Source organism: Vipera berus (assembly GCF_964194415.1).
Source record: "Vipera berus genome assembly, chromosome: 5".
In the NCBI taxonomy this organism is placed as follows: domain Eukaryota; kingdom Metazoa; phylum Chordata; class Lepidosauria; order Squamata; family Viperidae; genus Vipera; species Vipera berus.
The window spans coordinates 61,583,520-61,598,801 of NC_138207.1; the positions used below are offsets into that span (position 1 = coordinate 61,583,520).

At 37.6% G+C, this 15,282-nt stretch overlaps 1 protein-coding gene across 4 annotated transcripts; it reads left to right on the plus strand.

Moving 5' to 3' along the window:
• The first annotated feature begins 1,795 nt into the window (after positions 1 to 1,795).
• PSTK (phosphoseryl-tRNA kinase) lies at positions 1,796 to 15,223 on the plus strand. 4 transcript variants are annotated; one of them, XM_081329296.1, is made up of 8 exons: positions 1,796 to 1,937; positions 3,421 to 3,784; positions 6,464 to 6,755; positions 7,336 to 7,534; positions 7,853 to 7,928; positions 9,743 to 9,836; positions 11,484 to 11,552; positions 15,055 to 15,223. In XM_081329296.1, the coding sequence occupies exons 2-8, from the start codon at positions 3,602 to 3,604 to the stop codon at positions 15,105 to 15,107; spliced, it is 966 nt and encodes a 321-aa protein (XP_081185422.1). In that variant the 5' UTR covers positions 1,796 to 1,937; positions 3,421 to 3,601; the 3' UTR covers positions 15,108 to 15,223. The 4 variants fall into 4 exon arrangements, with proteins under 4 accessions (XP_081185422.1, XP_081185420.1, XP_081185423.1 ...); XM_081329294.1 differs by lacking the exon at positions 15,055 to 15,223 and having other exon boundaries at positions 7,853 to 7,946; positions 10,584 to 12,367; XM_081329297.1 differs by lacking the exon at positions 15,055 to 15,223 and having other exon boundaries at positions 7,853 to 7,942; positions 10,584 to 12,367.
• Positions 15,224 to 15,282: the final 59 nt, after the last annotated feature.

Here is a 15,282-nt window from a genome sequence, read left to right on the forward strand (position 1 = left end):
AGCAAAAATAAAAGTCCTCTTCACCTTATCCTCCTGTACCGCTCTGCCTGCTCTTTTTATTCCATGGTCTTTCCTTCTGGCAGGGGTGGTCGCAAACGCCTGGCTCCGCTCCAGAAATCACGGAGCGGAGACGCTGAACAGCTGGGAGCAACCCAGGCTACGGGGGAGTTCAATCCTTCAGCCGCCCAAGCTTTAAGCTCAGGCGGCCCCGGAGAACTCAACCCCTACCTGGGGCCTCTCCCCCTCCTCTTCTCCCGAGGAGGGGGCTTCAAATTCACCCGAACAGCTGATCGGCGCTGTTTCGGGTGAAAACAACACAGCTGAGCCGCGGGCAGCCCGAAAAGGCTGTCTCCGGCGCCGCGCCGCCACCGGAAGTCCAAAAATGATCCTATTTAATATCTTCTTCCTAGCGTTATTCCTGCACTGGCAGGTTTCACTTATTCATTTAACATCATGCACAGTTACGTGTATATTTATGTAGATTTGTGTACAATTCCTTTTTTTACTTTACTTTTCATTCTGAGGTTACTGTTTTTCCTTATCTTGTAGATTTTCTCTTGTTCCTCATTTTTAAATAAGAAGCGCTAGAAATTGTCTATCTAAAGTTCCCCAAGTTGTTTCCACCATAGATCTAAATGTGATTCTTATTGTCAATTCATAGTGACTTCCTGTACATCTCTTCAGAATGGAGCCTCCATTCTGCAATGAGCTACACAACAGGGTGAGAAAACAACATTCTAAACATCTGCTGAGCATTATACCACCAGTTCTCATCACAGGAAAGTGGTCCACAGAAAGGCAATCCAGGCTGCAGGAACTACAGATCCCATTCTGAGCCTCGAAAATCATTCCAAAGCATCAGAGTTGCCCAGAGCAAACCACATAAAGCTTTATGCAGTGTTTTCCAAAATTGCTAACTTATAAAATGTGTGGACTTCAATCTCAGGAATCCTGCGAGTTGAAGTCCCCTCTATTTTCAAGTTGCCAAGTTTGAAAAACGCTGCTTTAGTGTATGTATATCCAGCTGCAACTAATGACAATTCCGTAAGTCCTAAGATCTTCCTTCGAAAACGGTTGGGTGGCGGAAGGGTATTACCTCTCAGGTTAGCCCAAATCTTCAATCTATTGCTTTTCACCCAATCAGAAGCAAGCTGGGCGCCGGGGGCACGATAGCTGTGGGCCAACAAACTTCTCTTCCCATTGGCTCTTCGGCGACTCTTTTTCCTCATTCCTGAAAATGAGCAAAAGTTCTGCTTTGGTTTCCGCACCTTAATGCCGTTCCAGCGGCGTGCTCAGCCGATCGTAGGTCAGGTTGTGTGAACGTTGGAGGCAGGCAGCCTTTGGGATAGCTGCTTGTTTCCACGCCTTCGCTCTCTTTTGCCAGGGAGAAGCAAAGCAGACTATAAAGCTCGAAGTGGAAGACCGGCTGGGTTACATTGACTATATGGAGCTGAAAATTTTATAATATTCTTGTTCTTATTCCCACTGCAGCTGTTTGAGTGATTTAGGTTCGAGTTAACCTCACGTGTATAAGCACTTACGTGCAGTTCCCCTTTTATATTCATCTGTCTTTGTCGCACATTAAAACTAAATAGTGATTTGCTCGTTTGTGTGCTGGGTGAATTCAGCCCGCGTGGCTTGTGGAAGGAGGTGGAAACCACTTCTGACTATGATTTCAAATTCTAGAGCAGGGTGTTGCAGGGGAGACTTCAACTCCCAGAATTCAACGCGTAAACTCGTCTGGACTTTCACAAGCGGATGATAGAGTTCCCCCCCTTTCTGAAGACAGAGTGTCGCTGGCACGAGCTCTCAAGGTAGAGATGGTGGTAGGAACAGCTGTTTTTTCTCTTGGCTGGGAAAAAGGGAAATTGCTGGCAAAGGAAGGTGAACGCTAAAAAGCACCATCGGCGGCTGCGTAAACAAGTCTGGGAGAGAAGGTAAGTGGCAAAGAGAATATTTTAAACACTGGCTGGACGATCTATTTAATCTGAATACTGAATTGACCCGTTTTCTTGTGTTTGCCTAATGCAGGGGTCTTCAAACTTGGTCCTTTTATGACTTGTGGACTTCAACTCCCAGAATTCCTCAGCCAGTCAAGCTGGCTGAGGAATTCTGGGAGTTGAAGTCCACAAGTCATAAAAGGGCCAAGTTTGAAGACCTCTGGCCTAATGCATTAAATAACCAAATAGGCTAAATCACGCCCGCCTGCCCCTGGAACCAGGCTTAACATTTAACAGACATGGCCTGGTTGTGACAGCCACTGCCTCATTTTTCAGTGGCTTAGTTCAGCGAGTGGTTTGAACTGGGGACTCTGAAAATCCGGGCGGGGGGGGGGATGAAGAAGACGCTGCTACCAAAACTCAAGAGAGATGCCTAGAGTATTTCTTTAAAAAAAAAGATAATGGCTATTCAGTTTTTTAATTCCATTTATATCCCGCCCTTCTCCGAAGACTCAGGGCGGCTTACAAGCTTAGCAGTAGCCTTCATTCTATGTATATGCCTGCTTATTAGGGCTTTCATACACCCCCCAAGCGGCATTATTACAAAGTCATCTTATTGCCCCCAACAATCTGGGTCCTCATTTTACCTACCTCGGAAGGATGGAAGGCTGAGTCAACCTTGAGCCTGGTGGGATGTGAACCTGCACTAATTGCAGGCAGCTGGTGTTACTTAAGGAGGCATTAGCCCACTGCTCCACCAAGGCTCTTATTGAGCCTTGTACATGCGAACAAGATAGATTAAGATGATACACATCCCTTGGTATAAATTCACCGTTTTACTGAAAAGTTTTGAAATTGCTACACCTGAATTCCCTAATAAGAGCACAAAGCAAGTGTCCGTCCCATTAGTTCATAAACCTATCAAGATTCATCTTTAGTACCAATTTAAAACAAAATGAAATGCTCAGTAGTGAGGGTTATAAGGTTGTGAAATAATTTTGTTTCCAAATTTCTATTTTTCATTTAGCGCTGTTTTTAAATCGCAATAATTGGCGTTACTGAAAATTTGGGGTTTTTTATTTATAGTTAACATCAGTAGGTGGCAGTAATGCTCATCTTATTTTAACTTCCTTTAATTTCTTTAAGTTACTTTAAAAAATTACTGTTGGTTATTGCACAAACAATATGATAACCATAAATCATAGTTATTGATTTATTTCAAAACCTAAGAAAAATGAAAACGTGGGGGAAATAGGAAGGTGTCTATGTTCACCACCTTGAATTACTTATAAAGTAATAAAGGCAGAATAAAATTCTAATAAATAAACATCAAAATGTTATTATTTTAAAAAATAGATCACCCTCTTTTCCGGTCTTTGCATGTGTTTTTTTATGTTCTGTCAATTATCTGCAACAGTAACAACTCAAGTTTCTCTGTTATTTATTATGAGCAATTAATTGTCTTTGTTCTTTTAACTAGGAAAAGTGCGGCAACAAAAGCTGTCACAAAACAATGTATTCAGACAAAGCAATTGTCCCTTCAGTTCTGGCATTTCTGATCATTCTTCATGTGAAATAGCAAACATGTGCAAGCTTAAGTTAATGCAGAACATCAAACAGTCAATTCCTTGGTCTCACAGAAGTTTCATCCAGGGAAAACCATGGAACAAGAGAGAGTTGGTGGCCATCAGCTGGGATTGTGTGTGCTTTGTGGTTTACCAGCAGCAGGTAAAACTAGCACAGCACAAGAACTGAGTTCCTTCTTGAGGAAGCGCAAAGGATGGTCTTGCATTCTTCTCAGTTATGACAATCTCATTCCTTTGGAAGCATTCAGTCAAACAGAGGTAAGATCAGGGCAAGAGATATAGCAGAGTTTATTTAATCAAATGTATTATCATTTACTTCAGAAGACTCTGGGCAGTTAGAAGATTTTCTCACTGCATGTTTTTTAATGCAAAATCAGTAAGTTAATCAACGATAAATAGCAAATTATGAGAATAAACCAGAGTTAAATCCCAGTTTGGTGTAATGAAGGCATTAAGGGTGTGTGTACATGTGTGTGTGTGTACACACATTGCTTGTTGTCATTGCTCTGTTACGTTTTGGAGTTATTCATTGCCCTTCAGTTAATTCAATATTTTATTTTTAAAATTAACAGTGAAGGTTATCTTGAGTATATGTTGTCCTAAATTTGCTACTACACGTATAAGCTGGGTATAAAAGGAGCATATGAATTTATCATTAATTCATTAAATCCTTAACATTAATAAAACGTCATTTTAGTTTTAATTCACATTTTCTGTGACTTTATTTTCATAGCAATTAGTTTATTTTACATTAACAGAATATATTAACATTTTCAGTAAAAATAATTAAGAACACATCAATCTTTTAAAATGCTTCTGTATATTTAATAACATGAACATCAATACTAGCCTGCATTTTTAAAGCATACAGAAATATGCTATTGGAAATAGTTTTGTATCTGAATTTTACTGTTTTGTTCTTTAATTGTAATATTTATATTAATCACCATCATGATGTTAAATTTTGATAGTATTTTTATATATGATTACTTTGAGGGAATAAAAAGTAATGTTTGAATAAATGCATAATGTTTAGCAGATTAATATTAACCTAACTGATACTGTTAAGAGAGTTATACTGAGAGAAGTAAAAGAGTTTTACAGTACCTTAAAACATTGCTGTGTAAGCTTTTACAGAACATCTTCTTATGCCCCTTTTCCATTATTGAAATTAGTATTGTATACATAGTAATGGGGGGAGTGTAGCCATCATAACTTCAAAAATGGGTATTAAGTAGCTCTGGAAGGTCTGTTGTAACTTAAAACGGTTAAGTGACTTGTCATAAGTCAAGAACTACATACTGTACATACATGTGTGTGTACAGTGCTTTCAGAAACTATTCAGACCTACTTCACTTTTGCCCAATTTGTTATGCTGCAGCCTGATTCTACGGTTGTTGAAATTCATTTTTTTCCTCATTAATCTGTACTCAGTACCCCATAATGACAAAGTGAAAACAGAATTTTAGAAATGTCTGAAATTTTTTTGAAAAAGAAGAAAACTGAAATATCATATTGGCATAAGTATTCAAACCATTCACTCACTACTTTGTTAAAGTGTCTTTGGTAGCAATTACAGCCTCGGGTCTTTTTGGGTATGATGTGACAGGCTTTGCACACCTGGATTGAGGGATTTTCTGCCATTCTTCCTTGCAAATCCTCTCATGCTCAGTCAGGTTGGATGGCGACTGTTGCTGGACAGCCATTTTCAGGTCCCTCCAGAGATGTTCAGTAGGGTTCAAGTCAGGGCTCTGGGTGGGCCACTCTAGGACATACATAGAGTTCTCCCTAAGCCACTCCTATGTTGTCTTGGCTATGTGTTTAGGATTGTTGTCATATTGGAAAGTGAACCTTTGGCCCAGTCTGAGGTCCTGAGCACTGTGGAGCAGGTTTTCATTGAGGATATCTCTGTACTTTGCTCCATTCAGCTTTCCCTCAACCCTAACCAGTCTCCCAGTCCCTACTGCTGAAAAACACCCCTTCAGCATGATGCTGCCATGATCATGCTCCACTGTTGGGATGGTATTGGGCAGGTGATGAGCGGTGCCTGGTTTCCTCCAGACATAACATTTAGAATTGAGGCTAAACAGTTCAATTGTGGTTTCCTCAGACCAGAGAATCTTATTCCTCAAAGTCTGGGAGTCCTTCAGGTGCGTTTTTGCAAAGTCCAAGCTGGTTTTCATGTGTTTTGCACCAAGGAGAGGCTTCCGTCTAGTCACTCTGCCATAAAGACCAGATCAATGGAGGGCTGCAGTGATGGTTGTCCTTCTGTAGAGGTTGTTACAAGAGCTGTACAAAATATATGAAGAGGTATTTCCCAAATGTGGACATAAGCAAAACCATCCTTCCTCAAAGAATTAAAGCAGCCACATATTCCAGAAAGCTTAGCTGCACTGCTTTTTGCAAGTCTATGCATACACAGCTTGCTTCGCAGACTGTTCCAGCAAGAAGTGTTTTCTCTGAACACACATGCACATGGAGATAATCTGAAAAGGCCTTCAAAGCAATTGAGCCGAATCTTCAGAAAGATGCTTCTGTGCTTTGAGGGAGGGCACTTTCTTCATGCGCGTGCACTTTGCAAAATGCTCCTTTAAATGCTTTACATTGAATCCTTTGTCCAGTCGTGCCTGTGAATTTTCAGAGGGTTAGCTGCTAATCAATTCCAACAGGAACAAGACTTTGGTGGTTTCTCTGGAAAGACTCTAACAGTACCCTTATGGTGAAATTGAGTTTTCTGTCAAAATATGTATGTGGAGGAAGGTTTAAGTTAAATAGAATGAGGTGGCTAGACAGAAAAAATTGCCAGTGACCAAAATATGATGAACACCGATCTCCATTTTACACTGAGGTAAATAACAGTGCGTTTGTTGCTGTTGATAGCTCCAAATTGCAGCCAATCTGTAATCTAACGTGAATAATTGTCTTCTTACATTATAGATTTCTCATTGGAGATCATACCGGCATGAATTATTATTGTACCTTGAACACTTCCTTCAGGCTCTTATTATAGGATGCCATTACTTTCCTCCTTCAAACAGAACTGAAACAACGTGGAAAAGTTTTGTCTCCTGTTTGATGGAACAAGGATTAATATCTGCAGGAACAAAAGACTATGCATCTTGTCAATATTTAATAGATTTCATTCCACTCAGGCCAATATATTTTATTTTAGATGACAACTTTTATTATCGGAGCATGAGATATGAAGTGTACCAGTTAGCTCGCCAGTGTAAGTTTGATTTTATATTTTACACCAGCAATTCAACCTTACAACCCAGCAATGCAAACCATATGTTAAGCTATTATAGTTAAAAGGGGTGGGTTTTTTTAGAGTTTCGATGGTTTTATAACTGCTGAGCAAATTCCCTGGCCAGCAACTAACTAGCATGGTTTTTCCTCTGGTATTGAAAGAAATTTGGCCTTAAGAGACCGACACCAAAGGGGGAAGCCTTTCTCATTTGAAGGAGAATGTAATCCACTCACTTAATAAGCACAGGAGGGGGAAACCGATCACCCCGTGGTCCTGTTCAATACCTTCAGTATTCCAAAACTATTTTTCATGTAATGCAGATACGCATTTTAAAATTCTCTTGCTTGCATATTGACAAAAGAATTAACCTGAAAAACTTGTTTAAATAGCTAAGCAGATTTTTTGTGTGATTACATTTAATAAATGTTTAATTGTCCCTTAACCCATTGTTTAATTTTTAATTTCAGTAAAGATTTTTGCATCTTACACAGTCTATGTGCAATGAGTTTTAAATGACTGTTTTTGATAATTATATACATATATATATATTACTTTCTAGATTCCATGGGCTTCTGTCAATTGTTCCTAGACTGCCAAGTTGAAATTTGTTTAGAGAGAAACGCTCAGAGAAAGCAGCCATTACCTGAAGAAACCATATTTGCAATGGCACAAAAGTTAGAATGTCCAAATCCGAAGAAATACACATGGGAGCAAAATAGCCTTATTCTGAAAAATGCTGAATTTTCATTAGAAGATAAGTATGTGATCTCATTGGAACAATTATTTATATTCTTTTTATAATTGTCTCTGGGCATTCTCTGTAGAATTCTTGCTTCAGAGGAAAGGAAAACTTCTCACGTAGCCTAGTAAAAGTCACTTTTGGAAGCTATGGGGGAGGGGGAGGGCTTCTACTTGTAGAAAAATTCATATTCCTCCGTACTGAGTTGCAGTTTGTACATTGAACTTTTTCAGGGTTTAGCCTTTTAGATGGATGTTATTGACATTATCAGACATTATCCTTGATGCTAGTCATTCATTTGCATCCATTTGCAATTTAATTTTATATTTCTTTTCAGTCTTCAGGTGTTTAATTTGTTATCTTCTGCTTTGGAAAACCCAGTCAAACCCATGGAAGAGAATACAGAAGGAAAGGTACCTTGGATTCAGTGGGTAACAAGTTCAGGAAATTTTCTATACATTTGGAAGCCATTTATGGGGATAACATATTTAACCCCTGACATTATGGATAGAAATAAACAAGAGAGCTGAAAAGTTATTCATTGTTTTACACCAGGAGTGTCCAGTTTTTTTCTAAAATGGAGGATTGCATTTTTGATTGATTTTTTTAAATTTATACGCTACCCATCTCACTATAAAGTGACCCTGAGCATCTTGTAACATCATAAAAGGATAATGTAAAACAATGAGAACATTAAAAACAATCGGCATTAAAATTAAGATATTAAAATGATCAAAAGACTGGATAAAAGGGACCAATACACAATTGGTCGTTGACACTTCAGAAGCGGGTGAAATGGGATAGATGCAAAACCCAGATTCATTTTAATTATATTGTATCTAATCAATGTTTGGTATTTGTGTCACATGTTTGTTCAACTAATAGAGAGGCTTTAGAGGCCACACGCTTTGAAGGCCACAGATTGCACACACTATGGAAGCCAAACATTATTTATATAAAAATATAAATCTCATTTACTGTTTAATTTTTGCTTCCCAAAAGCTGAGTAGAATAAAAAAATGATTACAACTCAGAAGGCTCTTAATACACTTTACCTTATTGCTTAAGATTGTTTTCTATTTTTAAAGTTCCTAAGACAAAATTTAAATTTTCCAAACTCTCTCCTGGGCTTTTTATACAATCCATCACCAGTTTCTTAAATGTTGATCTTTGGCCTAAAGACACTGTATTCTGAAAATATAAAAGCAAATCCTACTTAGTACTATTAATGTTGGTGAGAGGGTTAAATGAAATAATACCACCAATTTTATAAGCTGCAAACAGATGGCAGTAATGATGCACTAGAGCATGGGTGTCAAACTCGCTGTGTCATGTGACGTGTCGCAATGTGTCACGACTTACTTTGTATTGCTGGAGGTGGGGTGGGCGCAGCTTCCATGCAACGGGGCCGCAAGCCAGCAGTTTGACACCCCTGCACTAGTGGTTCAGATGTGTTCTTTAGTATCTGTTCTTTCAATTCAATTGATGGAAAGTTGCCATGAGAAAAGGTTGCATTATGTAATTGTATGTGGGAATAACCTTGGGGGGGGGGGAGGAAGAGCTGCAACCTAGAAAATGATCTGATAAAACAGAATTTTAATCTGAAGCAGAAAGATTGGTGAAAATGTCTCAGAACTGCATCTCCCTAGTTCTGGACAGAGAAAACAACCCAAAAGTTGGATCTTGGTATTTTTCCCCGTTACCCTATAGTCTTTGGTGCCATGAAACTTTTTTCTCAAAATTGAATAAACACATTTCTGGACATCAAATGAGGTGGAAAGGATTGACAGAATTGCTAAGGCTTTAAGAAGCTTGTTCATCATTGGCAAAAATATGTAGTGATTATGTGGAGAAGGAATACAGGTAACAAAATGGCTCATTTCAAGAATTATTTCCCATTTTCATTACAATATCCCAATTTAAGCTAAAGTTACAGAGGAGAAGGCAATACTGTTCATTCAACCCTTGCGTATAAAGATTGTGAAGGGAACTTGCTGCAGAATTGGAAGAAAAAGCAGACCCTTTGGGGCCAGGCCAAAACTTGGCAGGGAAGGCGAAAAACTTTCAGAAAGTAACCTGGAATTGTTCCAGTATTGTGGGAATACAAACTAACCTGTAATTTATCAAATTTAGACACTGTCCATCTTACTGTCCAGAATTCTGGATACCTACGATGGACCAAGAATCAGTAACTCTTATTAAAACAACCTTGGTTGATCTTGGCTAGGAGATGGATCGGGCTATATGTGCAGGCAATGTTCTACATCAAGCTGATCAAGCTCTCAGGCGAACGGTCTCTGAAACAATGCAAAACGCTAAAGGTATGTTGAGCAAGGGATGACTTCACGAGGCAATGTAACTTTTATTTTCCTTCTGAGCATTTGACTGCAAGGGCGGGGTCTGCTTTTTTCAGATAACTCGAGTGTTGATCCATTGGTTGCAATAGGAATTGACTTACTGGTTTGTCTCTTGAGCCTAATGTCATGGCCTGAGGGAGGGCGACTGTCCCAAAGTCAGCCAGCCAGCCAGCTTTCGCACCGAGTGTTTTCATACACAGAAGAGATCATATATATTATTGGCAGTAGAAAAGTACTTGGCACATCACTGTTCTGCAGTGGCAGATCTGGTTCATATATTACACTAGACTTTTCTAGCCAAGACATCAGAGCGCTGGGCTGGCTGTAATATACTGAGAAGGATAGTAATCTCACAGTTGAAAAGTTGGTTGTTTTTTTATTGGGAGGTTGGGTATCATAGAAATAAAATTAACCCTCAAAAGCTTAGTATATATTGGTGGTGTACCCTATGGAGTAGATAAGCTGATTTATAGACTAAGCCATAACTGGCTGGGTTTATACAACACGTGTAACATATTTTTTATACTACAGTGGCTGATTGTAGAACCTCCTAAGCCAACGGAAATGAACCACATTATGACCTAGACTTTATAACTGATCTATTTTATAGTTGTAGCCATGTTTCTTTTTAGGTAATAGCTTTTCCTTCTCAAACGTTAAGATAACATAAAGTTTCAACTACAGCATTTCATCGTTTGTTTTGTTTTCCAGCCAAAGGCCTTACTCCAAGTGAGATGAAGATTTTGTCAGAGGAGCTCAACAAGCAGAAAATAAAATTCTTAGAAAATTTAAAACAAAAGACTAATAAAGAAAAGCAGTTCTATGTAGAAAATAGCACATTTAATATAACTTCTGTATTTTCCCAAGAGACAGATGATATTGTTAAAAAGTATTTAAATAAACAGTAGCATTTTATCTTGCTTCATAAAGTGGTATCAACTGTGTGATGGAAATTTAACAACAATAAAACTATAATACTTTCCCTGTGTAATTTTAAAAGCGGTTAGAATGTAGAATGTATTGTTCAATTTGAAGAAATGTTATTTCCTGCTTGAAGATGTTTAAGGGGCACTATATTTTTCTGCCAGCTGTCTATATTGGTGGCCTATAATTATGGCTCTTGTAAAGATAGGCAAGTTTAATTCTAAGTTCCTCATAAAAACCAGGCAAACAGGCTGGAAGATCCTCATACCTTGGTAAATAAAAGCAATAAAGTGTTAGGATAACTTTTAACAGATGTCTATTATATCAATTTGTTCATAATGCCTAATGGATTTTGGCTGATCAGAAAAAAACCTAAACAATAGTAGACATGCTTAATACCTGCAGGCAAATTCACTAAGAAATCCCAGGAATTTTTAAAAAGGCAGTGATCAACCACTTCCATATTATTGCCAGGATATCTACATGTTACAAGAGGAGCTTAATATGAACAAATGTACTTTATTAGCATCCTAATCAAAATAATGTTCAAAGTATTGTGATTCTATTTTTCATCCAAAATGGCTTCCTTTTGTTGGTGGCAAAAATAGGAAATCCAGGTTAGAATGTATTCTTGCATCACCTTTATATTTTACCATCTATCAAAAAATACATACTTTCTGATTTCAGGCAACTCACTATTCTCAGTGGTGTCCTTCCTGCCCCATTTTCCTGCTTTCAGTACAATGTCTAGCCAAGGTTGGTGATCATTAATGCTATTTATTCTTTTGAAATTACTGTACAGTTAGTCCTCGAATTACAATGGTTCATTTAGCAACTGTTTAAAGTTAAAACATTGCTAAGCGCATTGTGCTTTAGATTGTAAGCCGCCCTGAGTCTTCGGAGAAGGGCGGGATATAAATGGGATTAAAAACAAAAATGACACTGAAAAAATTAAGTTGTTTTTCACACTTATGACATTGCAGTATCCCTATCGTCACATGATCAAAATTCAGACACTTGGCAACTGACTCGTATTTATGACAGTTGCAATGTCTCGAGGTCATGGAATCATCTTTTGCAACATTCTGACAAGCAAAGTCAATGGGGAAGCCAGATTCATTTAGCAACTGTGTTACTAACTTAACTGCAGTGATTCACCTAATAACTGTGGCAAGAAAGATTGTATAATGGAGCAAAACTATCTCACTTAGCAACAGAAACTTTGGGCTCAATTGTGGTCATAAGTTGAGGACTACCTGTACATAATAAGGATGTATTTTTTTCAACCACATATTCCTTGAGCCTAAGCGTGCATGATCTGCAATATTCCTTGTTATTGACATTTTTCATCATATATTATCTGTCCTAAATACAACGTCCATCTCTCTCTGCATTGTCTTGCTTATCTATGTTCAACCCTTTATTTTTAACGGCTTCTGTACTCTTGGTCATAACTTGGTCATTGTCCATGCTTCTGTTTGCTACAAAAGTACTGGCAAGACTTAAAAGCAAACAATCTGTCAAGTCTTTTAATTTCCTCCAAAAATAAACTTTATTTTTTTTAAAAAAGCCATCATTTGCTCAGTACCGTTTCTTCATTGCTACATGGCCATTTGTTGTTGAAACTTATAATTGTTGCGCTCTTGACTTTTTTTTGCCAGTTAGCATATCTGATTCAGTTATTTCATTGTGCCTACCCATTCGTGCTTCTTAGTTATTTCAGTTCATAAGTAAATGAATTAAAGAGAGAAAAAATAGGTAACATCCCATTTTGATTTCTTGGGCTTCGATATTTTAAAATACAAAGTTCCTAAGCGCAGTAAGGCAGAAATTGTTCATGAGTGAAGTGCTAGAATGGGACAGTACTATCAATGATCCTGTTACTTGCTTCCCTAGTATAATTGGCACCAACTTGCTACTGGCATTTTTCTGTTAAATTTGCTCTCCTTACCACCTAGCAAAACAGGACGAATGAACTGGTTATGTTAGTAGACTACAATAATCTAATTGACAAGTTGTATTCTCTATTTACCCATTATTGCAAGTGACCACTGGTAATTATATAAATAAAAGATGTTATGTGAGATAGATGGAAGCTATGTGGATATTCAATAGTACAAATTATTCAAAATAATGATCTGTTGTAAGATTATATAAAAATATTTTCCAAAATCCAGTTTTTTTGTATGGTTATAGAAATAGGCTTCTTTCATTAGAATAGAAACTAAATATTTCTTTTTAGAACCTATGGCAGAATGTCATTGTGAGAAAAAATACTTTGAGACTGAAAGAGCTTCCAACAGGGAATTTGCTGAGGTTTTGTATTTATGCAGATGGAAAACCTAGCTAGCATTTTTTAAAGTCATATTCAAAAACTTAACAGACTGTAACAAAACAAAATAAGGCTATGTGCTTCCTGTCCAAAACTATAATTGGGTTAAAACAGCACAGCATTTGGGTTCCTATCACAAAAGCACAAACATACTGACAGTTCCATTGAAGCTGAGTGCTTTGACATCTCATGCAAATATGGCTTTTGTTACTGAAATCATGGATTTTAAATAAATTTATTGATTTCTCAACTACTTTAAGCAGTTGCACCCCACTCAACTTTAAATTAGATCTTTATGATGGATTTCATGATTCCCCCCTCCCAGCAATAGAATTTAAGCTTATATACCACCCCATGGTGCTTTATAGCACTCTCTGGCAGTTTACATTTTTTTGCATTTTGCCTCCAACAATCTGGGTCCTCATTTACCGACCTCAAGCTTAGAAGGATGGAAGGCTAAGTCAACCTTGAGGCTCGTCAGGATCAAATTCCAAGCTGTGAGCTGCGAGTTTGCCTGCAATACTGCATTCTAACCATGCGCCACCAGAGATCTTATCCTACTTATCAATCTTTGTGTTACAGGCAGCAGTTCACAATCAATGGTTCTGCAAAAGGGATCAGGGAAACTCTAAAATAAGTGGAATTACCCCTTGGGCAGCACTGCCACCTTAATGCCAAAATCTAAACTCATTTAATAAAACAAAAAATGATAACAGAACATTAAAAGTATTAGCATTTATTGAGCTTTTGCTGCAATTTTATTGATGTAGAATCCAATTTTTAAATTTCTACATTTCCTAAGGACCTATTAATGAAGGTATTTCATGTAATGACCCTATTTGAAAGTTGTACAGATAATCAACAGATCACAAGAATTGGTACCTTAGACTTGCACTGTCTAATTAGTGGAGTCCAGTGTAACCTAGTCAGTAATTTTGGCCAGATTGGTCCAAGTAGAAATCTTTGGAAGCTGCAAAACTATGTAGTGCTGTTATAGGGATTCAAAATATCTGCAGATCAGCTTTCCCTAAAGAGATCACTGATAAAGACTTTCTCATAAGTTCCTATGCACAAACCCATATGTACTTTTAATCATTAAAATGGTAGAATATACCATTTGTATTTTAATTTGGAGGTAAACCAGAACATTACCTCTTTCAAATGCAAGACCTGCAGAAGTCTTGGATCCCCGTATCAGCACTACGTATTTTGAAACTTCCTAAGATTTCTGCATGGAAATCAGTGTGGCTATACAAAGACCAAAATCATTGACTACATTACAGCTGATTTCTGAACATAGGTATCACTGGAATCTGCTAGAAAGGAATGTCAGGTAAGTAGATAATGATGTGTTGTTTTTTTTAAAAAACCCTGCAAATATTTAATATTTTACTCAACTGTTAAGCTATTGAATATTCTCATAAAAACATTTACAGCATTTTTGCAAATAAAAGTATCAATCACTCAAATCTTTATTACCATCATAGATGAGCAATGCAAATTAAGATTTGAAATATTCTTGGGAGATTCCCCCCCCAAAAAGAAATATCTCCCACTCTGAAGAAATATATGAGTCCACTGATTTGCTTTAGGCAAATGGTGTCATCAACAGTTATCCTGCCCAAATCATAGCTACTTACCAGATGCTTCTACCTTTCACGGTTTACTGCAGATGGGCAACACCTAAACCCAACTTCTATCAGCAGATATGTCCAGCAGTGATGGGAATTTCAGTGCCAGGCTGTCTGTGACATCCTTTTGCAAGGGATTTTAAATACCACTGATGGTACCTGTGTTAACCAGCAAAACTTCTAATAAAAAAAATCAGGAAATTCTAAAAATGCTCTGACCAGTGACTACATGTAAGAATATCTCTAAGTGAATGATATCTTCTTTTCTTACACCCTGTACTCCCTTCTTCCAAAGCCTTTCCTCAAGGTCTGGAAAGGTCCATTTTTCAGAGGGACCAAAAGTTCTGAAGATGATTGTAATCACATTCCCAAACATGAAAAGAAGCAGGATTTTTAAAAAGTTCAATAAATGCACTCTATCATATTTGAAATGGGTATGTGCATATTTACTTGTTATGCAAGGGATAGCAATATAAAGTGTATTTTTGTTTCCTGTGAAATAAAAAAATATACAATAAAAGTG

Excerpts from the sequence above, each read along its gene's own strand:
- PSTK (XM_081329294.1), top strand. The coding sequence starts at position 3,602 with ATGGAACAAGAGAGAGTTGGTGGCCATCAGCTGGGATTGTGTGTGCTT. Across the intron at positions 7,535-7,852 it reads GAATTTTCATTAGAAGATAA|TCTTCAGGTGTTTAATTTGT; the intron begins GTATGTGATCTC and ends ATTTCTTTTCAG. Across the intron at positions 7,947-9,742 it reads AGGTACCTTGGATTCAGTGG|GAGATGGATCGGGCTATATG; the intron begins GTAACAAGTTCA and ends GATCTTGGCTAG.